Below are 25432 nucleotides of genomic sequence, written 5' to 3' on the forward strand. Positions count from 1 at the left end.
TTTCATAATCATAAGGTATCAATTAAAAGGCATAGTAAATATTAAAATTAAAATTTCTTTCCAATCCGATTAAATGAAAATAGAGATTGAAATACTTGATGTATATAAAATCTAGCTCCTTTTTAAATATTTCTCCAAGATTTATATCAAAGTATTGAATTCCAAACCACATGTCTCGGTATTTTGCTCTTTGCTGTCCCAATGTATAGTTTAACGGGTACGGTGAATTAATAGTTTGTAAAAATCTGCTCAGGGAGGAGGACAGTAAAAAAAATAACAACCTTCGCTTATCTTCTTCACTCCATCGGAATCACAGAACTTAGTCATTGGTGTCTGGTGCTTCTGGGTTTAGTGGAGTGACATCACACAGCCGGTCATTGTATCAGTGACTAAGGCAAGACATTGCTGCGGCTATCAGCTATTAGTAGCCTTGCACTCACAGTCACAGGCAGACAAAAGGAAATATGTGTGTGTGTGGGGGAGGGGGGGGGGGGGGGAGGGTCCAGTTGGTTTCTATGCCACAGAATACCTCCATTCTGTCTTTGGTGCAATCTTCTAATAAAGTCTGCCTCAGGCAAATGCATATCATTTTTCAATATCAGCAATCTAATGGTTTATTGCAATATTCCCCATAATTGATTAATTAATTAATGTTAATAAAATAATTTTTACAAAAGTTTAAAAAAATTACACATTTTAATAAAAATTCTAATCATCCCCTTTTCCCATTTTTCAAATAAAATTTTTTAATAAACAAGCATATTTGGTATCACTGAGTGCAAACTATTAAAATATAACATTGATGATCCTGTATAGTGAAGAGTGTAAATGTAAAACAATACCAAAATCCCAAAATTTTTGATTTTCTATCACATCCCAGGAAAAATAAAGATAAAAAGTTAATTATAAAATTAAATCTAAGAAGACTTTACTTTGTAACCTTTTACTTTGTGAAAGTATCTTTGTCATCGTATTGATACACAGAATAAACATGTCAGTTTTACTATAAGTGCACTGCATAAACGTGTTCTCCCCCCCCCTCCCCCCACACACACACTTACAAAAAAAGTGCAATTTTTTCCCGAATTTCCCCCAATAATTATATATTTTTGTCATTTTGCCACACATTTTATGGTAACATTAAATATGTCATTACAAAATCCAATTGGTCAGGAAAAAAACAAGCCCTCACATGACTGTGGATGGGAAAAAATGTTGCTAAGAATTTTTCACAATTTAACAGAAGAAGACTAATGGGACTCAAGCAGATTGCTGGAACTAGGGATTTCAGTCTTTCCCCACCGGTAATCTAGCAATCGTGGAGAATCCTGATGGACCTTCTCTGATCTAACATTTATCACCTATGCTGTGAATTTTTGATGAGTTTCAATAAAGCTGGAATGCCCTTTTAGGTGCCAATATTTACTGATGATGCTTTTTAATTACCCCTTGAGGACATGCGGCGTAAATGCATGGTTCTGTCAGTAACGGTGGACCCGCCGGTAATGGCGGACATTCGCAGATGCGCTGATGTCCGCGATTAATCCCTCAGATGCCGTGATCAACACAGATCACGGCATCTGCGGCAGTGCGGCACTTAAATTGGCTGATCGGATTGCCCATGACACTACCGCAGGGATCAGATCAGCCAAGATGGTGGACAGAAGTCCTCTCACCTGCCTCTGTCCATCTCCTGGGGTCTTCTGCTCTGATCTGCCTCCCAGCAGACCAGAGCAGAAGATCGCCGATAATACTGATCAGAGCCTGTGCATAGCACTGAACAGTATGAGGACTAAAAAAAAGTGCAAAATCAATGTAAAAAAAAGTTTTAAAAAAAGTGAAATTTAAAAAAAAAAATCCACAGAAATTCATTTTGTTAATCTTCAAGTGATTAAATAAAAATTAATATTTTTGAACAGTGAATAGGTACAGATTCACAAACCTTTTTTCTTTCCTTTTGAAAAATGACTTTGAAATGGTAATTTGTGCTCAGCTGCATCTGCTCTCAAACCTTCAAATAACAATAACCAAGAGTGTCACGGATATTCTGTATATAAAAGTTAACAAATCAAAACGAATTAAGAGAAGAATGATGTTCTTTAGAAATGAAAACATTGTGTGAAGCTCAATGTGGCATTTCAATGAGGATTATTGTGACAGAGCAAATGATATGCCTCTGGTTTTGTTGTACCTAAGGCAGTCAAAACAGTGCAAGGAAGAGATGAAGATCATTGGTGACAAACTGAAGCAACATGTTCTTTCATGATTTATTTATGCTGCTCATTTAATTGCTAAAATAGAATGATGAACACATTCTGCAGCCAAACAAGACATTTGAGAGATCAGTGATCTAGCATCACCACCATAAACTCATAAGCCTGGTTATATTTCAGCTAGAAAGCAAACTTTAAAGTAAATCAGGATTTATTTTATTTTCAATGAAGCTCTGGTTCAGGGCCAGTTTTCCCATCAAATAAAATGAAAAACCTTTGTAAGTATGGAGCCTGAGTTGTCCTATTCTGTCAAGTTCTTAACAATTCTATCAAGCCTTAGGCCCCAAATACACATTGTTGAGCTGGTGACTTTGAGATATACTTGAGAACTGCATAAAAACAAGACTGGTTAAATGCAGATAACTGTCTAGAACTGTCTAGATAACAACCAATTTGAAGGCTACAGCAGCTCACAAGTGATTTTACAGGAAATATATCAAGTCCTATAGTTATTCCAGTTGCACAGTTAGGCTGAGTACACACAGAATGGAACTGCTATATATTTGTTTGGTAAGAAGTAGATGCTTGGAATAAACTTCTAGCAGAGGTGGTTGGTACCTCCACAGTAAGTGAATGTAAGGCAGTCAGAGATAAAGTTTAGCTATCATGAGATTAAAATTAAAAACAAAATAATATAAGGACAGACTAGACAGACCAGGTGGTTTTTTTTCCGCTAACAATTTTGTATGATTTCCAACAGAAAAATCTGAAGCGAAATACAATACAAGGCAAGTGAATAAGATAATAAAAATTATATTCGCAAAAGATTATTTTCTCATGAGTAGAAAATTCTCAATGATTTAACCAGTCAGGACCCCAGGCTGACACATTTCATCTATACTGATACAGTACAGTGTAACAGACTAAAAGGATAGAAGAGACATTTGTGCTACTCATGCATTTGTATATGAGGGATACAATTGCAGTGTACAAATTGAATTTGATCTATTGCATATTCACTTATTGGCATTGTACTGGCAAATTGCCTAAACTCTGTACTATTCATAGTGCTGTCTTCCTCTACTACATGAATTGTACTTCTATATAATGGTGCTCCATACACTATACTGCTCACTAACTGTCATGAAAGGGGGTGGCAGGGAGTTAGTGAGCCCTAACTGTCCCTACAACTGCTGTTCTTTTCTATTGCCCATCTTCCCTAAACAACGGATCGACAACCACGAGGACGATCCCTCTACTGCGCTAAAGTGCATGGGTGTCAGTCAGACACACTAGACACCCCACTCCAATCATGGAGGGACATCAATACTAAAGCCAAATAGGGCTTCTAGCTAGCAGGCACATTCTACAGTTTGAACAGGATACTAACCTAGGAGGGAACAAAAATCCTAAATATAAGTAATCACAGGTACATACACAAGGCCAACTCACGAATTATCAGAAGACTCAGAGCAGGATTCTATCCTAGGAGATCCAGGATCAAACAAGGGTCAAAACAGAACTGACAAAATGCACAGTAAGAATACGGACTCAGGAAACACAAAGCAGAACGAACAATACAAGATACTAAAACCCAACAAAGGTACTAAAACAAGGCAAGCTAAAATCTACATATCAAACAGGACAGATAACCATGGTTAAAACTCAGGATACATGTGCTAAGACAGACATAGTGAACATAATGCAAACATTATCAGAGTAACAGGTGCTATTACCTGCCAAGAGCAGCACCTGAAGATGCCTTATATAGTCTCCCAGTGCTGAAGGGCTGGAAAATTAACTCTTCCCAAAGACAGAAACTGTTCCCACATAAACAATGTCTGAACAGGACCCAAAGCAGAAAAATGCAAAATACAGATAAACGGACATTACACTACGTTTGCTGAATGTAATGTGCTATTTTTTTTTTTTTACAAGTACATGCTTTATCTGTGTTAGTTATTTGCAGTATTGGTTTTTAAAACTGGAAAATTCTTAGAATAAAGTTTTTAAAGTATACATAGTGGTATAATTATAAAATGTGCAAATAAATGTTTTTAGGTTAAAACTTAACAACTTATGCTATCATGCCTTTACTGTACATCATGGTGGCATTAACCCCTTAAGGACTCAGGGTTTTTCCGTTTTTGCACTTTCGTTTTTTCCTCCTTACCTTTTAAAAATCATAACCCTTCCAATTTTCCACCTAAAAATCCATATTATGGCTTATTTTTTGCATCGCCAATTCTACTTTGCAGTGACATTAGTCATTTTACCCAAAAATGCACGGGGAAATGGCAAAAAAAATAATTGTGCGACAAAATCGAAGAAAAAACGCCATTTTGTAACTTTTGGGGGCTTCCGTTTCTACGCAGTGCATATTTCGGTAAAAATTACACCTTATCAGTATTCTGTAGGTCAATACGGTTAAAATTATACCCTACTTATATAGGTTTGATTTTGTCGCACTTCTGGAAAAAATCATAACTACATGCAGGAAAATTTATACGTTTAAAAATGTCATCTTCTGACCCCTATAACTTTTTTATTTTTCCACATACAGGGCGGTATGAGGACTCATTCTTTGCGCCATGAGCTGAAGTTTTTATCAGTATGATTTTTGTTTTGATCGGATTTTTTGATCACTTTTTATTCATTTTTTAATGGTATAAAAAGTGACCAAAATACGCTTTTTTGGAATTTGGAATTTTTTTGCGCGTACGCCATTGACCGTGCGGTTTAATTAATGATATATTTTTTATAGTTCGGACATTTACACACGCGGCGATACCACATATGTTTATTTTTTTTTTTTTTTACACTGTTTTATTTTTTTATGGGAAAAGGGGGGTGATTCAAACTTTTATTAGGGAAGGGGTTAAATGACCTTTATTACCACTTTTTTTTTACATTTTTTTTGCAGTGTTATAGGTCCCATAGGTACCTATAACACTGCACACACTGATCTTTTACACAGATCACAGGCTTGTATTAACACGCCTGTGATCAGTGTTATCGGCGCTTGACTGCTCCTGCCTGGATCTCAGGCACGGAGCAGTCATTCGCCGATGGGACACCGAGGAGGCAGGTAAGGGCCCTCCCGGTGTCCGATCAGCTGTTTGGGACGCCGCGGTGATCCCGATTTCACCGCGGCGGTCCCGAACAGCCCGACTGAGCAGCCGGGTCACTTTTACTTTCGCTTTAGAAGCGGCGGTCAGCTTTGACCGCCGCTTCTAAAGGGTTAATACCGCACATCGCCGCGATCAGCGATGTGTGGTATTAGCCGCGGGTCCCGGCCGTTGATGAGCGCCGGGACCGACCCGATATGATGCAGGATCGCGGCGCGATCCCGCTTCATATCGCGGGAGCCGGCGCAGGACGTAAATATACGTCCTGCATCGTTAAAGGGGTATTCCAGGATTTTTTTTTATTTGACTATGCTACAGGGGCTGTAAAGGTAGTGTAGTTAATAATATAGTGTCTGTACCTGTGTGTGACAGTTTTCTCACAATTATTCTCTGATTTTCACTCCAATATTTATTTTTAACAGCATACAAAATGACTGTTGTCTCAGATTTTTCCCAGCTTACAATGCGGCCGAGACCTGACTCACTGGTCAGCTGATGACAGGAGCCTGTCTGCTTCAATGGGTGGAGGGATCGCTTGCTGGGAGAGAGATCAACTGCAACTAGGCACCCTGATTGAAAACCACAGGTCTTTTGTTTCAATGGGTGGGGTGGCTGATATGTGTGAGGGAGGAAAAGGGAATTGTGGCATTTGTAGTTAAAAAAGAAAAGTCAAAGAGAAAATACAAGTTCACAAAGAGCTAGCCACAGTGTTATGGTAATCTCACATCATAGCCATTCAGCCACAAGACAAGCGCAGATCCTTCCTAAGCATGTCCTTTACTGCCTGTCGGATATGTACTAAAATCACCTTATGGTGGATAACCCCTTTAAGGATGTATGGAGTGGACTATGTACCTGGATCCACTCTGTACCTAAGGCTGCCGGCTGCATTCAGAAGCTGACAGACGCCACTAATAGCTGGCACAGAGCTATTACCAGTTATAAAAGTGTACCCATCACTTAAAAAAAAAACTTTTCACTTGTTTTAGCGACACGTCAAAAGTTTTACTCGGCAGGGGTCTGAATGTTCAGACTTCCACAAATCAGGAAAATGAGCCAGGAGAAATCTGTGCTGCTGCTCATTCCATGGATTTCCATTGCAAGTATGTCTCAATCATGTGATGCAGAGCCAGAAGAAAACACGCCGAGTTAAATTTCTCCTGGCTAGTTCTCCTAATCGGTGGAGGTCTGAACACTCAGACCCCTGGCGATTAAAACTTTATGGAAATGGTGATGTCAACTCTGACAGCAGCATTTAAACAGTAGTGCCATGGGACTGCGGTGAGCAAATCCATTGCTATGACATTCCAAGGCCTGTACTAGGCCTCCATGGCTGCCATCTATGATCTGCTTCTATAGTCTGCCTAGGTAGGCTGTTCGTCCAGATCAGCAAAAAATATATGCATTTTTATAGCATTTCATTGAACTGTAATGTTAGGGGGACTTAACAAAAGAAGCAAACATATTATGTATTGCAGCATTGGAAAATGTCCGAACTATTAAAATATCACACAAATGATATCACATGGTGAATAGTGTAAATAACAACAAAAAAATTACAGAATTGTTCATCTGGTGGAGGCTTTGTTCTCCTGTTTCCAGTCCATAACGGACTCTTCATCAGGCTAATGCATACCAAAGTTATTCAGAGATATGCACTAGCCTGACGAAAAGTCAATTACAAAAACTAAACGCTTTGTTTGTGCCAAATAAATTCACCTTTAAGAACAATACTAGATGCTTTAGCTCCAGTTAATACCAGAGGACCAGTGCTGTGGAAAGTTCTTTTTTTCTTCTACTATTTGAATGTTCTAGAATTGATCCTAGCTTTGGCTTACAAATACAGATATAAAATACACAAATACTGCCGTGTGAAAGTGAACCATAAGAATATTTTAGATAACTGGCATATTTGGTTTTCTTTAGTAATGTTTTTCTTCAGCAGGTTTTTTCATTTGTGGTGTTCCTTATTGTGAGGTACCATTTTTGTAAATTTATAGTTGATAAGCTGAAATGACTGTATGTGAAGAATGTTTAGAAAAGTGGTGTTCAGAAAATGATAACTGATATTTTGCTTTGCAGGTGGAATGGAGAATATTAGGAATCATACCCATGCACTGGCCAGTTACACCTACTTTGTGCTTTCTGCTCTGCATTACGCTAATGGACAACCCGTAGTACAAATCTACACTGACACAGAGGTCAGGACTTTCGATGTACAGGGTCCCATCATTAATTTTAATGTGCTGGATGAAACTGGAGGCGTAATCGGCTACTCTCAGGTACACATTTGTCAAGGTTCACTTCATCCATCTGTGAAGTAATTTCTCTGTTATTAATTGCAATACATTATTCATGTTCATTGCCTTTATTTATTTCACCATGGCTTTATTTACTTAGAAATTTATTTAGAAATGACACTTTGTTCTTGTTCTTTTTGAGTAAAATATTCTGACAGGTCCTATTATCTTAATAAATGTCAATACTTCAGATATGAATGGCTATTCCCCACAGACTAGAGCTTCCTCTTCAAAATTGTATAAAACTTACAGGAGCAGATTACATAAAACAAAGTCTTCTGGGCCGCTACTGGGGACCATACACATGGCTCTGTAATATGGGACCTGATGTCACCAATTAAAATATGATAACATTATATATGAAAGAAACATTTACATTTGGTTGCAATTTTAACCCCTTAAGGACCAAGCCCATTTTGACCTTGGATCCATAACTCTTTTATATTTCCCTCCACAGACCCATATTACTTTGTAATGATGACACCTCTCATTTTACCATAAAATGTATGGTTAACCCCCAAAATTAATTTTTTGGTGAGGGAATTTAAATGAAAACCACAATTTTGCTAATTCTGGAGGGTTTCGTTTTCACACTGTACAATTTACGGTAAAAATGACATGTTTTCTTTATTCTGTGGGTCAATACAATTAAAGTTTTACCCATCTTTACATACTTTTCTATTATTGTACTGCTTATCAAACTTTTTGTACAAAATTAGTATGTATAAAATCGCCCTATTTTGACCACCTATAGCTTTTTCACTTTTCCGTATACGCAGCTGTATGAGGGCTAACTTTTTGCACCGTGAACTGTACGATACCTTATTTGCTTATATGAAACATTTAAATCACTTTTTATTGATGGAAAAAAGCAGCAATTTTGGACTTTAAAAGAAAAAAAATTATATATATACGCCGTTCTCGGTAAGATATCATTAACGTTATACACTGCTCAAAAAAATAAAGGGAACACTAAGGGATCAAAAGTTCGGGCACCCCAGGTAAACATTTGTATTAATGTGCATAAAGAAGCCAAGGAAAGATGGAAAAAATCTCCAAAAGGCATCAAATTACAGATTAGACATTCTTATAATATGTCAACAAAAGTTAGATTTTATTTCCATCATTTACACTTTCAAACTAACAGAAAACAAAAAAATGGCGTCTGCAAAAGTTTGGGCACCCTGCAGAGTTAAGATCTTGTACTGCCCCCTTTGGCAAGTATCACAGCTTGTAAATGCTTTTTGTAGCCAGTCAAGAGTCTTTCAATTCTTGTTTGAGGTATCTTTGTCCATTCTTCCTTATAGAAGTCTTCCAGTTCTTTGAGATTTCTGGTCTGTCTGTCACGCACTGCTCTTTTAATGTCTATCCATAGATTTTCAATAATGTTGAGGTCAGGAGATTGTGAAGGTCATGGCAAAACCTTCAGTTTACACCTCTTGATGTAATCCCCCGTGGATTTCGAGGTGTGTTTAGGATCATTATCCATTTGTAGAAGCCATCCTCTCTTTAACTTCAGCTTTTTCACGGATGGCATCAAGTTAGCATCCAAAATTTGCAGAAATGTTATTGAATCAATTTTTCCTTCTACTCGTGAGATATTCCCTGTGCCACTGGCTGCAATAGAACCCCAAAGCATGATTGATCCACCCCCATGCTTAACAATTGGACAGAGGTTCTTTTCATTAAATTCTGTTCCCCTTCTTTTCCAAACGTACCTTTGCTCATTCCGGACAAAAAATTCAATTTTAACCTCATCGGTCCACAGAACTTGTTTCCAAAATGCATCAGGCTTGTCTATATGTTCATTTGCAAAGTTCAAACGCTGATTTTTGTGGTGAGGAGTGAGGACGTAGAAGAGGTTTTCTTCTGATGACTCCATGAAGACTATATTTGTACAAGTATCTTTTTATAGTGGAATAGTGTACCATAACTCCAGTGTCTGCTAGATCTTTCTGGAGGGATTGTGCAGTCAAATTTGGGCTTTGAATTGTTTTTCTCACAATCCTGCGAGCTGTTCTGTCTGATATTTTTCTTGGTCTTCCAGATCTTGCTTTAACTTCCACTGTTCCTTATGACTGCCATTTCCTAATTACATTCCGAACAGAGGATATTGACATCTCAAAACATTTTGTTATCTTCTTATAGCCTTCTCCAGCTTTGTGAGCGACAACTATTTTCAGTTTCAGATTTCTAGACAACTGCTTAGAAAAACCCATGGTGCTGATTGTTGGGGCAAGGTCAGATGAGTCTTGGCATTTAAAACCTTTGAGATTGACATCACCTGGCCTTCCCAGGTGATGATTGAGAACAATCCATGACACTGGCAGGTCTCAGCTTTGCAAAGGGGGCAGTGCATGCTATAAATTCTGCAGGGTGCCCAAACTTTTGCAGATGCCATTTTTTTTTGTTTTCTGTTATTTTGAAAGTGTAAATGATGGAAATAAAATCTAACTTTTGTTGACATATTATAAAAATGTCTAATCTTATGCCTTTTGGAGATTTTTCCATCTTTCCTTGGCTTCTTTATGCACATTAATACACATTTTTTCCCTGGGATGCCCAAACTTTTGATCCCCACTGTAACACATCCTATATCTGAATGAATGAACTAATTGTATGAAATACTTTAATCTTTATATAGTTGAATGTGCTGACAACAAAATCACACAAAATGTATCAATGGAAATCAAATTTATCAGCCCATGGAGGTCTGGATATGGAGTCACACTCAAAATCAAAGTGGAAAACCACACCACTGGCTGATCCAACTTTGATGTAATGTCCTTAAAACAAGTCAAAATGAGGCTTAGTAGTGTGTGTGTCCTCCACGTGCCCGTATGTCTTCCCTGCAATGCCTGGGCATGCTCCTGATGAGGTGGCGGATGGTCTTCTGAGGGATGTCCTACAGGACCTGGACTAAAGCATCCGCCAACTCCTGGACAGTCTGTGGTGCAACATGGCGTTGGTAGATGGAGCGAGACATGATGTCCCAGATATGCTTAATCGGATTCAGGTCTGAGGAAAGGGTGGCCGAGCCCATAGCATCAATGCCTTCCTCTTGCAGGTAAAAACAACAAAAAACAAAGCGCTTCATGGTGTAATAAAAGAGTAACTTGTCAGGCAAATTGTGCGCTGAAAGAGGAGGCTCACCTGGAAGTGTTGTGTACCCACATACACAACAATGGTGAGCGCATGTAGTGTCCGCAGCCAGCCGGCTGAGCAGGAGGTGTATGGAGGCAGACTTCAGACAGAGGTGCCGGCTTTCAATGTCGCAGGTCACAGAGGAAGCATGGATCGGTAAAAGCAAGGGTAGTTTATTCTCCCAGCATGCAACGCGTTTCACTGCTACAGCAGCTTCATCAGGCATGCCTGATGAAGCTGCTGTAGCAGTGAAATGCGTTGCATGCTGGGAGAATAAACAACCCTTGTTTTTACCTATCCATGCCACCTCTGTGACCTGCGCCATTGAAAGCCGGCACCTCTGTCTGAAGTCTGCCTCCATACACTTCCTCTTGCAGGAACTGCTGACACACTCCAGACACATGAGGTCTAGCATTGTCTTGCATTAGGAGGAACCAGGGCCAACAGCACCAGCATATGGTCTCACAATGGGTCTGAGGATCTCATCTCGGTACCTAATGGCAGTCAGGCTATCTCTGGCAAGCACATGGAGGGCTGTGCGGCCCCCCAAAGAAATGCCACCCCACACCCTTACTGACCCACCGCCAAACGGGTCATGCTGGAGGATGTTGCAGGCAGCAGAATGTTCTCTGCAGCATCTCCAGTCTCTGTCACGTCTGTCACATGTGCTCAGAATGAACCTGCTTTCATCTGAGAAGAGTACAGGGCGCCAGTGGCGAATATGCCAATCTTGGTGTTCTCTGGCAAATGCAAAACATCCTGCACCGTGTTGGGCTGTAAGCACAACCCGCACCTGTGGATGCCGGGCCCTCATGGAGTCTATTTCCTACCATTTGAGTGGACACATGCACATTTGTGGCCTGCTGGAGGTCATTTTGCAGGGCTCTGGCAGTGCTCTTCCTGCTCCTCCTTGCACAAAGGTGGAGGTAGCGGTCCTGCTGCTGAGTTGTTGCCCTCCTCCACTTGTCCTGATGTACTGGCCTGTCTCCTGGTAGCACCTCCATTCTCTGGACGCTACGCTGACCGACACAGCAAACCTTCTTGCCACAGCTCGCATTGATGTGCCAGCCTGAATACTTATGTTCATGCTAAATTTTAGTTTTTCCTCTTAAAAAATTTGCAATAAATTCTAAAATACATTTTTCACATTCTCATTATGGGTATTGAGTGCCGATGTTTGGGAGAAAGCTTGATGCTCTTTTTTTTTTTTTTTTTTTTTTTTGAAATGTAAAAAAAATAAAAAATAAAATAAAAGACTTTCTGAATGCATTGTATGTGTCTGCATATATAACACATGTAACTGGACACTCACTTTAAATAGTATGATATGTGTCATCTGCTAAAAAAAAAAAACGAATAAATTGGAATAAATCCTTAGCTACATCATTCTGTTTAACCCCTTAAGGTCCCAGGGCATATGGGTATGCCCTGGCTTCCTGGTAGTTAAGGACCAAGGGCGTACCTGTACACCCATGGGAATTTTGGTCCCCGCTGGGCGGCATGCCTGCTGAAATCATTCAGCAGGCATCCCGTGTAAATGCCCTGGGGAGTCCTGAGACCCCCCCCCCCCCCCCCCCATTTAGGCGATCGTCGCTAATTGCTATTCAATTCAGACCGGCGATTTGTGGTGATTCCGGGTCAGTCGGGTCTCTGGTGAGACAGCCCCATTGACCCTTACCCAGCAGGGGTGGCACCTCACGATCAGGTGATTGATCGGACAGAACAACCGATCAATCACTGTCCTGCTGGGCGGCGATCGGGTTGGAGATCGGGGCCGGCGGGGGTCTCATACCTTTCCTTGGTCTCGCGGGGGTCCCCTCTGGAGCGGCGGTGGCAGTAGCGGCAGCAGCAGCGGTGTGCAGGCGGCAGGATACAGCAGGAGGTGAGGCCTGTTCACCTCCTGTTGTTGCTTAGCAACAACTCTCAGCATGCACAGCCAATGGGTATGCTGGGAGTTGTAGTTTTGCAACAGCTGGAGTTCCAACTACAACTACCAGCATGCCCTTTGGTAGTCTGTGCATTCTGGGGGTTGTAGTTATGCAACAGCTGGAGGCACATTTTTTTTAATGAAAGAGTGTGCCTCCAGCACTGTTGCATAACTACAACTCCCAGCATGCACAGACTACTAAAGGGCATGAGAGTTGTAGCAGTGTGCCTCTGGAGGGACACTGGTTTCAAAACACTTAGTTTAGTAACAACAGTGTTGCACAACCAATGTGCCTCCAGCTGTTGCATAACTACAACTCCCAGCATGTATGGTCTGTAAGTGCATGCTGGAAGTTGTAGTTTTGCAACAGCTGGAGGTTTGCCCCCCCCCCATGTTAATGTACAGGGTACATTCATACAGGCGGGTTTACAGCGAGATTTCTGCTGAAAGTTTGAGATGCGGCAAATTTTCAGCCGCAGCTCAAACTGCCAGCGACAAACTCACTGTAAACTCAACCTTGTGAATGTACCCTAAAAACACTACACTACACAAAATAAAAAGTAAAACACTACATATACCTCTACACAGTTCCCCCCCACCCCAACCCCAATAAAAAAATTAAAAAAAAGTCTTGTATGGCAAATTGAAGGACATGTGCGTTTACAAAGCCCCCATAGTGCCACGGGGGGCTTTGTAAATGCACATGGCCCCCGACTTCTGTTCCAATCAAATTCTCTCTCCAAAAGTTCAATGGTGCTCCTTCTCCTCTGAGCATTGTGGTTCGCCCGCAGAGGACTTTACATCCACATATGGGGTATTTCTATACTCAGAAGAAATGGGGTTACACATTTTGGGAGGCTTTTCTTCTATTACCCCTTGTGAAAATGAAAAATTTGGGGTAACACCAGCATTTTAGTGAAAAAAATCTAATTTTTCATTTTCACGGCCAACTTTAGCGAAAATTTGTCAAACACCTTTGGGGTGTTAAGGTTCACTGTACCCCTTGTTACCTTCCTTGAGGGGTGTCGTTTTCAAAATAGCATCCAATGTGTTTTTTTTTTTTTTTTGCTGTTCTGGCACCATAGGGGCTTCCTAAATGCAACATGCCCCCCAAAAACCATTTCAGCAAAATTTGCTTTCCAAAAGCCAAATGTGACTCACTCTCTTCTGAGCATTGTAGTACACCAACAGAACACTTGATGTCCACACATGGGATATTTCCATACTCAGAAGAGATGGGGTTACAAATTTTGAGGGGCATTTTCTCCTATTACAACTTGTAAAAATGTAAAATTTGGGGGGAAACAAGCATTTTAGTGAGAAAAAAAAAATAATTTACACATCCAACTTTAACGAAAAGTCAAACTGTGGGGTGTAAAGGCTCACTGTACCCCTTGTTACTTTCCTTGAGGGGTGTAGTTTCCAAAATAGTATGCCATGCTGTTCTGACACCATAGGGGCTTCTTAAATGTGACCTGTCCTCCAAACTGTCGCTCCTTCCCTTCTGAGCCCTCTAGTGCACCCACAGAGCACTTGACATACACATATGAGGTATTTCAAGAGAAATTGGGTTACACATTATACCAAGATTTCTCTCCTTTTACCCCTTGTAAAAATTAAACAACTGGGTCTACAAGAACATGCCAGTGTAAAAAATGAAGATTTTGAATTTTCTCCTTCAATTTGCTGCTATTCCTGTGAAACACCTAAAGGGTTAACAAACTTTTTGAATGTCATTTTGAATACTTTAAGGGGTGCAGTTTTTATAATGGGGTCATTTATGGGGTATTACTAATAAGAAGGCCCTTCAAATCCTCTCCAAAACTGAACTGGTCCCTGAAAAAGATTCGATTTTGAACATTTTGTGGAAAATTTGAAAATTGATGCTGTACTTTGAAGCCCTTTGATGTCTTCCAGAAGTAAAAACATGTCAACTTTATGATGCAAACATAAAGTAGACATATTGTATATGTGAATCAATATATAATTTATTTGGAATATCCATTTTCCTTATAAGAGCTTCAAAGTAAAAAAAAAAAAGCTACATTTAAAATTTTTTTATAACATTTTGGAATTTTTCACCAAGAAATTATGTAAGTATCGACAACATTTTACCACTAACCTAAAGTAGAATATGTCAGGAAAAAATATTCTCAGAATCAAAATGAATAGTAAAAGCATCCCAGAGTTATTAATTCTTAAAGTGACAGTGGTCAGACGTGTCCGGGTCCTTAAGGTGAAAATGGGCTGTGTCTTTAACCTCTTTAGGACACAGGGCGTATGGATACGCCCTGCATTCCGAGTCCTTAAGGACACAGGGCGTATCCATATGCCCGTGGGAAATACGGTCCCCACCGCTAGCCAGTTGGGGACCGGAGCCGGATGCCTGCTGAAATCATTCAGCAGGCACCCCGATACATCGCCCCCCATGTCGGCAATCGGGGAAAATCGCATGTCAATTCAGACATGCGATTTTCTCCAATTCCGGGTTGATCGGGTCTCTGGTGACCCGATCACCCGGAAAATAAGGCTGATCGGAGTTGTCAGCAACAGCCCCAATCAGCCTAAGGGATAGGAGTGAGGTCGCAGAGCTGCGATCTCCTCCTATCCCCTGCCATTAGTCAGAACGGAGTTCTGACCAATGGCAGCGCAGGACAGGGGGTTGCCATGGCAACCCCCCATTCTGCCCGCCCCTGGATGTCGAGGGGATCTGGGAAGAAGATGGAGGCCGTACCTGCAGGAGAAGATGCCTGGGGACACGGGATCTTCGCTGGAGCCTGCTGGATCAGGTAGGGAGTCGACGGTGGGGGGGGAATTGAAAGTGAAAGTAAAACGATCTTTACTGTGGCAACCACTAGGAAGGCCAAACTGCAACTCTGTCTGGACATGCAACTCAACGCTGTCTGGACATGCTGGTAATTGTAGTTTTGCAACATCTGGAGGGTCACAGTTTGGAGACCACTGTTACAGTGGTGCCCAAACGGTAGCCCTCCAGATGTTGCCAAACTACAACTCTCAGCATGCCTCGACTGCCTAGGCATGCTGGGAGTTGTAGTTCTGTAACATCTGTCCCTTCAGATTTAGCAATTTTCATGAAATTTTTGAAAATTGCTGCTCTACTTTGAAGCCCTCTAATTTTTTCAAAAAGCAAAAATATGTCCATTTTTTGATGCCAACATCAAGTGGACATATTGTATTTGTGAAGAAAAATTAAATTTATTGTGAATATCCATTTTCCTTACAAGTATAGAGCTTCAAAGTTAGAAAAATGCAAAATTTTCAAACTTTTCATGAAATTTTGGGATTTTTCACCAAAAAAGGATGCAAGTAACGCCGAAAATTTACCACCAAAATAAAGTAGAATATGTCAACAAATAACAATCTCAGAATCGGAATATTCGGTAAAAGCGTTTTCACGTTATTAATTCGTAAAGTGACGGTGGTCAGAATTGCGAAAAAGGACTCAGTCCTTAAGGTGAAAAAGGGCTGCGTCCTTAAGGGGTTAAGGGGTTAAAGGGGTTATTCAGGATAAGAAAAACAGAGCTGATTTCTTCTTAAAAAAGCAAAATATAACAGCAGCACCACACCTGTCCTCAGTTTGTCTGTGGTATTGCAGCTCAGTTCAATTGAAGTGAACAGAACCAAATTGTATTAACACACACAACCTGAGGGCAGGTGGGGTGCTGTTTTTCTGAAGCAATTAGCTTAGTTGACCCCTTTAATTAAAGCTGAATCAACAATTTATTCCAGACTGAAATATTCAGATCCTGGACTAAACTGTAGATACTAACCTTAACACCTTCCCTCCCTAGAACATATGAATATGTCCGAGTTGTTAGCTAGTTCACGCAACTGGATGAATGCATACATCCTGGTGATATTCTGCTCAGCACAACACACCGCTGGAGATCACTGGCGTGACCCGGCTGTCAATCACAGCTCGGGTTCCGCCACAGCTGCCGAGACTGGGATCGCGCTGGTCTCGGCAGCATTAACCCTATATATTCCTTGATCATTCCTGATCACAGATTCTATGGGGTTGACAGGGTGAGGGGGCTACCGTTGGTTGCCATGGCAGCAGGAGGTCAGCAGATGGCCTCCTGTCTGCCTAGTACGGCAGCCCATGAGGTCCAGCTATAAGCTGGATCGCACAGGCTGCATGCCAATGTAGTACTGACAGTTATACTGTGCTGCAGTACAAATGTACCTCAGCATTGTATAACCTATAGAAAGTGAAAAGTAAAAAAAAGAAGTGCCCCTTTCCCAATAAAACTTTATATTATCACCCAAAAAAAAGTCCAAACCTATACATAATAGGTATTGCCACGTCCGTAATGACTTGTACAATAAAACGATAATGGTATTTATCCTACACAGTGAATACATTTTTTTTTTAAACTACAGAAATTTTCCCAAAAATTTTCTCATGAAAAATGCTGCATGAATCAACAAATATAAAGTACAATATGTCACTAAAAAACTATCTGAGTCACGTTGCGTAGTAAAAGCACGTCAAAGTTATTACCACTTAAAGAGACACATGCCAGTTTTGAATAATTGGGCTTGGTCATTATGGTAAAAATAGGCGGTGTCCTTAAGGGGTTAAACCTAATTCACTGCATAAGACAGGGAACAAGGTGTTGTGTTACATTCTAGTCTTCATCATTTGCTGAATGTTTAGACTTATACAGTTTTTTTCTGTTTGCAAAAACATTGTAATGAGTAGTTTGAACTGTTTTCTAGAACATAGGAATTGTGGCTTCAAATTCAATCATAGCATCATCTGGATGGAGATTATTATGTTTTGAATGTGTTTTCCTCCTTACCTACAGCAATAGTTTAGTTATTTAACGAGCCTGTGTAAAGGAAATTAGACAGGAATTGATGTAAACAAATAGATTGTTTCTAGAACATTGAAAATATGCTGACACTATATCAATTTATGGTAACAATTCTATCAGAGATGCCTCTGTTGTACCCATCAAGGGCTCAATACTTCCATATTGTAGCTTACCTATGCCTGTGGCCATAAAAATGTGAGGTGATCCTTTTTCTGGGTTAATTTATACTTTCAATTATTTCATTATCTATTGACTATACAGCTTATCCCAAGTGGAAGAGGAGTGTTTAATAGCACAAACAGATAGGATATACTCTCCAGCGGCGTTACTTGAAAACCTCAATATGGGGCTATAATTCACATTAATATTTAAATTGATACTGTGTGCCAAATGTGCTAAAAGTTTCAGAAGTTTCCTTGAGTTACCAGAATTCATTGACCTATTGAATTCAAGTGTCTGTATTTTAAGTACATTAGACAGATAATGAAAAAAAAACCTGATATAAATTTAATGGAAATGAAAGTAAAATAGCACATTAACAGTGTAACTGTCATAAGGCATTAGGATTAATAAGATATAAAAAGCCAACAGTTAGTCTCAAGAATTTGCATAATTTACATGGCACTGAGACTATAAATGTAAGCTCCTGATTATTCAGCTCTTCCATTCCCACACATTTAGCTGTGTGCAGTTGTCTGGTGCTTCTGCATAATCTTCAATCATTACAAAAATAGGTCATGTTTATCTTTACTTACTGTCCCAGATATTAATTCTATTGATATTTACATCTACATGAAATTACATCATTCAACACATTTTAGCACAACATAACTCTGGCAGGCAGATTTGGGTTCTAGGTATGTACTACATAGGACATTTATCACCAATCTACAGGATAGGGCAGTGATTCCCAACCAGGGTTCCCTTTTTATTTAAATCTCCCACCCCGGCCTGCACGCTTGTGAATCACGGTGGTGCAGGGGGGGAAGGGAAGCCTACGTGTGCATTGCGTGTACGTGCGCAATGCAGGGGAGATGGTGAGCTGGACCATCTTCCCGGCCCCAGGACCATCTTCCCCGCCCCAGGATAATCCATCCTCCCGGCCCCAGTTTACCACCCCTCTGACCACCCCCAGTCTACCCCCCATCACCAATGTCCATCCCCCACTATTCACCCCTCTATCCCTTTGTCACCCCTGTCCACCCCCCTGTTACCACCTTGTCATTCCTGTCCACCCCTCTTTCACCCCCTATGCCCCGCTGTCACCCATGTACACTCTTCTACACCCATCTATGACCCATGTACACCCCTCTGTCACCCATGTACACTCCTCTACACCCCCTACACCCCTGTTACCCATGTACACCCCTCTGTCACCCCCTGTCACCTATGTACACTCTTCTACACCCATGTACACCCCTTTGTCACCCCCTATGCCCCCCTGTCACCCATGTACACTCTTCAACCATCTATCACCCATGTACACCCCTCATCACCCCTCTGTCACTCATGTACACTCCTCTACACTCCTAACACCCGTTTTTCCCATGTACACCCCTCTGTCACTCATGTACACTCCTCTACACCCCTAACACCCCTTTTACCCATGTACACCCATCTGTCACACCCTACGCCCCCCTGTCACCCATGTACACTCTTCTACATCCCTCTGTTGACCCTTTACACCCATACGCCCCTGTATACCTCCTATCAAATAAATGCACCAGACGTGAAAATATAAATAAAATAACAAGCTTTATTAAACATATATAATAATTAAATAAAAAACATAAATAATGAGAATCAGCAATAGCCAGAAAAATGTGCTATGATCTAATGAATAGTGTTGCTCACGAATATTCACAATGCGAATTTTATTCGCGAATATCGCATATTCGCGAATTCGCGAATATTCGCGAATATAACACAATATATTTGTAATTACGAATATTCGTTTTTTTGTTTTTTTTGTTTTTTTCACAGTACACATCACAGTGATCATCCCTCTCTGCTTCCAGCTTCCAGTCTCTAATATTACTGTGTGAGACTGGTGTGCGAATTTTCGCATATGCGAAAATTTGCTAATTTTTCATATGCGATTTTTCCCTTATGCTAATTTTGTGCATGCTAATTTTCGCATGTGTTAATTTTTGCATTCGCGAATTTTCACATATGCGAAAATAAAACGAGAATATTACGAATATGCGAATATTCGCGAATATATGACGAATATTCGTCCATATATTCGCGAATATTCGCGAATTCGAATATGGCCTATGCCGCTCAACACTACTAATGAAGACTATTCTCTTAAAGGTTTGCCGTTACCAGTTAAACACATACTGCAGAACAGCACTGCGACATTGAGCACACATAGAAAAGGCAAACAAAAAATAATGATAATAAGAGAAGAGAGACAACGTATAAGAGATCACACACAACCCCTACGCCGTTTCGCTACCCGCTTCGTCACTCCCTGACGAAGCGGGTAGCGAAACGGCGTAGGGGTTGTGTGTGATCTCTTATGTGAGTATAACGTGGTGACTCCGGATGCACTGTGGCAGCGTGTTTATCCTCTCTTCCCTTCCGTGGGCTGGTGTATTTCTCTAGTGCAGTGATGTTGCTGTGGATGTACTTGTTAATTTTTTCAGGTCTCATACCAACACACTTTTGTCTCTAGGTTTCTCAGGCTCCCACAGTGCACCAATAAATCACCTATATACGTTGTCTCTCTTCTCTTATTATCATTATTTTTTGTTTGCCTTTTCTATGTGTGCTCAATGTCGCAGTGCTGTTCTGCAGTATGTGTTTAACTGGTAACGGCAAACCTTTAAGAGAATAGTCTTCATTAGATCATAGCACATTTTTCTGGCTATTGCTGATTCTCATTATTTATGTTTTTTATTTAATTATTATATATGTTTAATAAAGCTTGTTATTTTATTTATATTTTCACGTCTGGTGCATTTATTTGATAGGAGGTATACTAAAGTGTTTGGCACCAAACGCAATTTACTTTTCGAGTTGAAAAGCAACTTTGGTCACATATCTTTGGTTACCCATACGCCCCTGTATTCCTCTTCAGTTGTAAAAGGGGAATCTGGAGGATGATGCAGGAAAAGTCCGGAGCCTAATAGGTTTGTTTTGCAGGTATATCGGTGAAGAATTCACTTGTGAGTTGCTGTATAAAGTAGCACTGTAATCTACATAGCCAACAGATAAATTGATGTTGTGCATTGCGGCAGTTTTTTTTTTTTTTGCTCATTAACCCCTTAACGACGAAGGACGTATATTTACGTCCTCTGCCGGCTACCGCGATGTCCCCGCGGCATATCGGGTCGGTCCCGGCGGCTATCAACGGCCGGGACCCGCGGCTAATACAGGACATCACCGATCACGGGGATGCCCTGTATTAACCCTTCAGACGCGGCGATCAAAGCTGACCACCGCATCTGAAGTGAAAGTGAAAGTGACCCGGCTGCTCAGTCGGGCTGTTCGGGACCGCCGCGGTGAAATCGTGGCATCCTGAAAAGCTTACAGGACACCAGGAGGGCCCTTATCTACCTCCTCGTGTCCGATCGACGAATGACTGTTCCATGCCGGAGATCCAGACAGGAGCAGTCAAGCGCCGATAACACTGATCACAGGCGTGTTAATACACGCCAGTGATCTGTATAAAAGATCAGTGTGTGCAGTGTTATAGTCCCTATGGGGCCTATAACAATGCAAATAAAAAGTTTTAAAAAAAAAGTGTTAATAAAGGTAATTTAACCCCTTCCCTAATAAAAGTTTGAATCACCCCCCTTTTTACCATCAAAAAAATTAAACAGTGTAAATAAAAATAAACATATGGGGTATCGCCGCGTGCGTAAATGTCTGAAATATAAAAATATATCGTTAATTAAACCGCACGGTCAATGGCGTACACGTAAAAAATAATTCCAAAGTTCAAAAAAAGCGTATTTTGGTCACTTTTTATACCATTAAAAAATGAATAAAAAGTGATCAAAAAGTCCGATCAAAACAAGAATGGTACCTTTAAAAACTTCAGATCACGGCGCAAAAAATTAGCCCTCATACTGCGCCGGATGTGTAAAAATAAAAAAGTTATAGGGGTCAGAGGACATTTTTAAACGTATAAATTTTCCTGCATGTAGTTATGATTTTTTCCAGAAGTACGACAAAATCAAACCTATATAAGTAGGGTATCATTTTAACCGTATGGACCTACAGAATAATGATAAGGTGTCATTTTTACCGAAATATATACTACATAGAAACGGATGCCCCCAAAAGTTACAAAATGGCTTTTTTCTTTGATTTTGTCCCACAATGATTTGTTTTCCGTTTCGCCGTGAATTTTTGATTAAAATGACTAATGTCCCTGCAAAGTAGAATTGGTGATGCAAGAAATAAGCCATAATATGGATTTTTAGGTGGGAAATTTAAAGGGTTATGATTTTTAAAAGGTAAGGAGGAAAAAACGAAAGTGCAAAAACTGAAAAACCCTGCATCCTTAACCCCTTAACGACGCAGGACGTATATTTACGCCCTGCACCAGCTCCCGCAATATGAAGCGGGATCGCGCCGTCCCGCATCATATCGCGTCGGTCGCGGCGCTCATCAAAGCTGACCGCCGCTTCTAAAGCAAAAGTGAAAGTGACCCGGCTGCTCAGTCGGGCTGTTCGGGACCGCCATGGTGAAATCGCGGTGTCCCGAACAGCTGACCGGACACCGGGAGGGCCCTTACCTGCCTCCTCGGTGTCCGATCGGCGAATGACTGCTCCGTGGCTGAGATCCAGGCAGGAGCAGTCAAGCGCCGATAACACTGATCACAGGCGTGTTAATACACGCCTGTGATCTGTGTAAAAGATCAGTGTGTGCAGTGTTATAGGTCCCTATGGGACCTAGAGGTCATTTAACCCCTTCCCTAATAAAAGTTTGAATCAACCCCCTTTTCCCATAAAAAAAATTAAACAATGTAAAAAAATAAATAAATAAACATATGTGGTATCGCCACGTGCGTAAATGTCCAAACTATAAAAATATATCATTAATTAAACCGCACGGTCAATGGCGTAGGCGCAAAAAATTCCAAAGTCCAAAAAAGCGTATTTTGGTCACTTTTTATACCATTAAAAAATGAATAAAAATCATACCGATAAAAACTTCAGATCACGGCGCAAAAAATGAGTCCTCATACCGCCCTGTACGTGGAAAAATAAAAAAGTTATAGGGGTCAGAAGATTACATTTTTAAACGTATACATTTTCCTGCATGTAGTTGTGATTTTTTCCAGAAGTGCGACAAAATCAAACCTATATATGTAGGGTATCATTTTAACCGTATGGACCTACAGAATAATGAAAAGGCATAATTTTTACCGAAATATGCACTGCGTAGAAACGGAAGCCCCCAAAAGTTACAAAATGGCGTTTTTTCTTTGATTTTGTCGCACAATGATTTTTTTTTCCGTTACGCCGTGCATTTTTGGGTAAAATGACTAATGTCACTGCAAAGTAGAATTGGCGACACAAAAAATAAGCCATAATATGGATTTTAGGTGGAAAATTGAAAGGGTTATGATTTTTAAAAGGTAAGGAGGAAAAAACGAAAGTGCAAAAACGGAAAAAGCCTGAGTTCTTAAGGGGTTAAATTCGGTGGTACCCCGCGGAAATTTATTTTTTCTGAGGGGTTCCCTGAGCCGAAAAAGGTTGAAAAACACTGGGATAGGTACTAAGTCTGATCGCTGGGAACCCCACAATTAGGACCCTACTGATCACTTCTCCCGAGTCCCCTATTCTTAGTCACTACAGTAAGGCAAAGTTTGAAAGGAGAGATGGACACACATATGCCCTTTTTGATGGCTTTTTATTTTTTAAAAATTGCAGTTTGATGTGGCAAAAAAGCTGAATTTTTTACTTTATTTATTTTTTTACGTTTACGCCGTTCGCCGTATGGGATCATTAACATTATATATTTATAGTTCGGACATTTACATACGCAACAATACCAAATATGTTTATTATTTCTTGTTTTTTAACACTTTTTTGTATTAATATGGGGAAAAGGGGTGATTTAAAACTTTATTGGGGAGGGGCTTTTTAAAAAAAAATTTCACTTTTTTAAAAACTTTTTTTAAATATATTTTGCACCTTTTTTTAGTCCCCATATGGAACTATTTATAGCAGTCATTAGATTGCTAATACTGTTCACTGCTCTGCATAGGGCATAGCACTGATCATTATTATCGGCGATCTTCTGCTCTGGTCAACTGAAAGGCAGATCAGTGCAGAAGATTCTGGGAGATGGACGGAGGCAGGTAAGGGGACCTCTGTCAGCCATCTTGGCTGATATGATCCCCGTGCCAGTGCCCCGGGCGATCAGATCAACCATTATAAGTGCCGCACTGCCGCAGATGCCGTGATCTGGAATTGATCACAGCATCTGATTTGGTTCAGATTTGGTTTCAAGCTTGTGTCGCGGCAACCAACAGAGGAGTAAAAAGACAAACGTGTCTTGCCTACATGACAAGTATGGTGGTGGGAGTGTCATAGTCTAGAGTTGCTGGTACTGGGAAGTTCATGAGGAAAAATTGAAGGCCAACATGTAGAGCATGATCCCCTTCTTTTGAAGACTGGACCGCAGGGCTGTATTCCAACATGATAATGACCCCAAACACACCTCCAAGAGCACCACTGCTAAGAAGCTGAGGGTAAAGGTGATGGAGTGGCCAAGCATGTCTCCAGACCTTAACCCTAATGAGCATCTGTGGGGCACCCTTAAACAGAATGAGGAAGAGCACAAAGTCTCTAACATCCATAGCTCTGTGATGTCATCAAGGAGAAGTGATAGAGGAATCCATTGGCAACCTTTGAAGCTCTGGTGAATTTTCATTCCCAAAATGCCTAAAGAGGAACTCTGCCCCTGGACATCTTATCCCCTATCCATTGGATAGGGGATAAGATGTCTGTTCGTGGAGGTCTGGCCTCTGGGACATCCTGCGATCTCCATGCAGCACCCGGAGTTCTGAACATTATGCTCAGAAAGCTTGGTGCGGGCAAACGCCGGGTGCTGCATGGAGATCACGGGGTGGATAGGGGATAAGATGTTTAGGGGCAGAGTACCCCTTTAAGGCAGTACTGGAAAATAATGGAGGCCACACATTTGGGGCCCAATTTGGACATTTGCACTTAGGGATATGCTTATTTTTGTTGCCAAGGTTATATAGAGTTTACTATGTGACATAGAGTTAATTATGTAACAAAAGCAGAGATAGCCAGCACAAAAAGCCTAAGAGCTTCAACTTTTTTTTAATCTAAAGTGCTGCAACAAAGGATGTCCATTTGTAGGTAACACATTGCATATATGTTAGACCTGCCTGATTGTCTCTACCATCTGGGATTATGTGGTGTATATTGTAGCCCTCTCATTTTCATATCTACTGGCTCCAGAAAATTAAACAGATTTTTAAATTACTTCTATTAAAAAATCTTCTACTCTGGACAGTTCCTGAGACAGGTGTCATCAGAGAGCACTTAGACAGAAAAGTACAACTCAACTTCAGCAGCTCATAAGTACTGAAAAGATTACGATTTTTTTTATAGAAGTAAATTAAAAATCTGTTTAACTTTCTGGAGCCAGTTGATAATTTTTTCTAGATAACCCCTTTTCTCAAAGTTTTTTTTCCTGGATGACCCCTTTAAAAAGACTTGTAGTTCTCCTCCTTGTTTCCATCATCTGATAACAAGCAACATGATCTCATTCAACATATGCTCATGGCAGCCAGAAGTCAATGGGCCATTAGACAGAGGTCTGCCATCTTATCTATTCAAGATGTAAAATTCATTGGGTTAAAGTGTGGGTGAACTTACTAAAA

The 25432-nt window shown here is 40.6% G+C and overlaps 1 protein-coding gene across 2 annotated transcripts in view; it reads left to right on the plus strand.

Annotated features, from left to right (window-relative positions):
- Nucleotides 1-25432, plus strand: part of MOCOS (molybdenum cofactor sulfurase) — a 400707-nt gene that overhangs the window by 229079 nt on the left and 146196 nt on the right. For both annotated transcript variants that reach the window (XM_056520778.1, XM_056520779.1), the window contains exon 6: nt 7424-7623. In XM_056520778.1, coding sequence (XP_056376753.1) covers nt 7424-7623 — 200 coding nt within the window. The remainder of the gene's footprint in view (nt 1-7423; nt 7624-25432) is intronic.

Source organism: Hyla sarda, chromosome 5 (genome assembly GCF_029499605.1).
Source record: "Hyla sarda isolate aHylSar1 chromosome 5, aHylSar1.hap1, whole genome shotgun sequence".
Classification (NCBI taxonomy): domain Eukaryota; kingdom Metazoa; phylum Chordata; class Amphibia; order Anura; family Hylidae; genus Hyla; species Hyla sarda.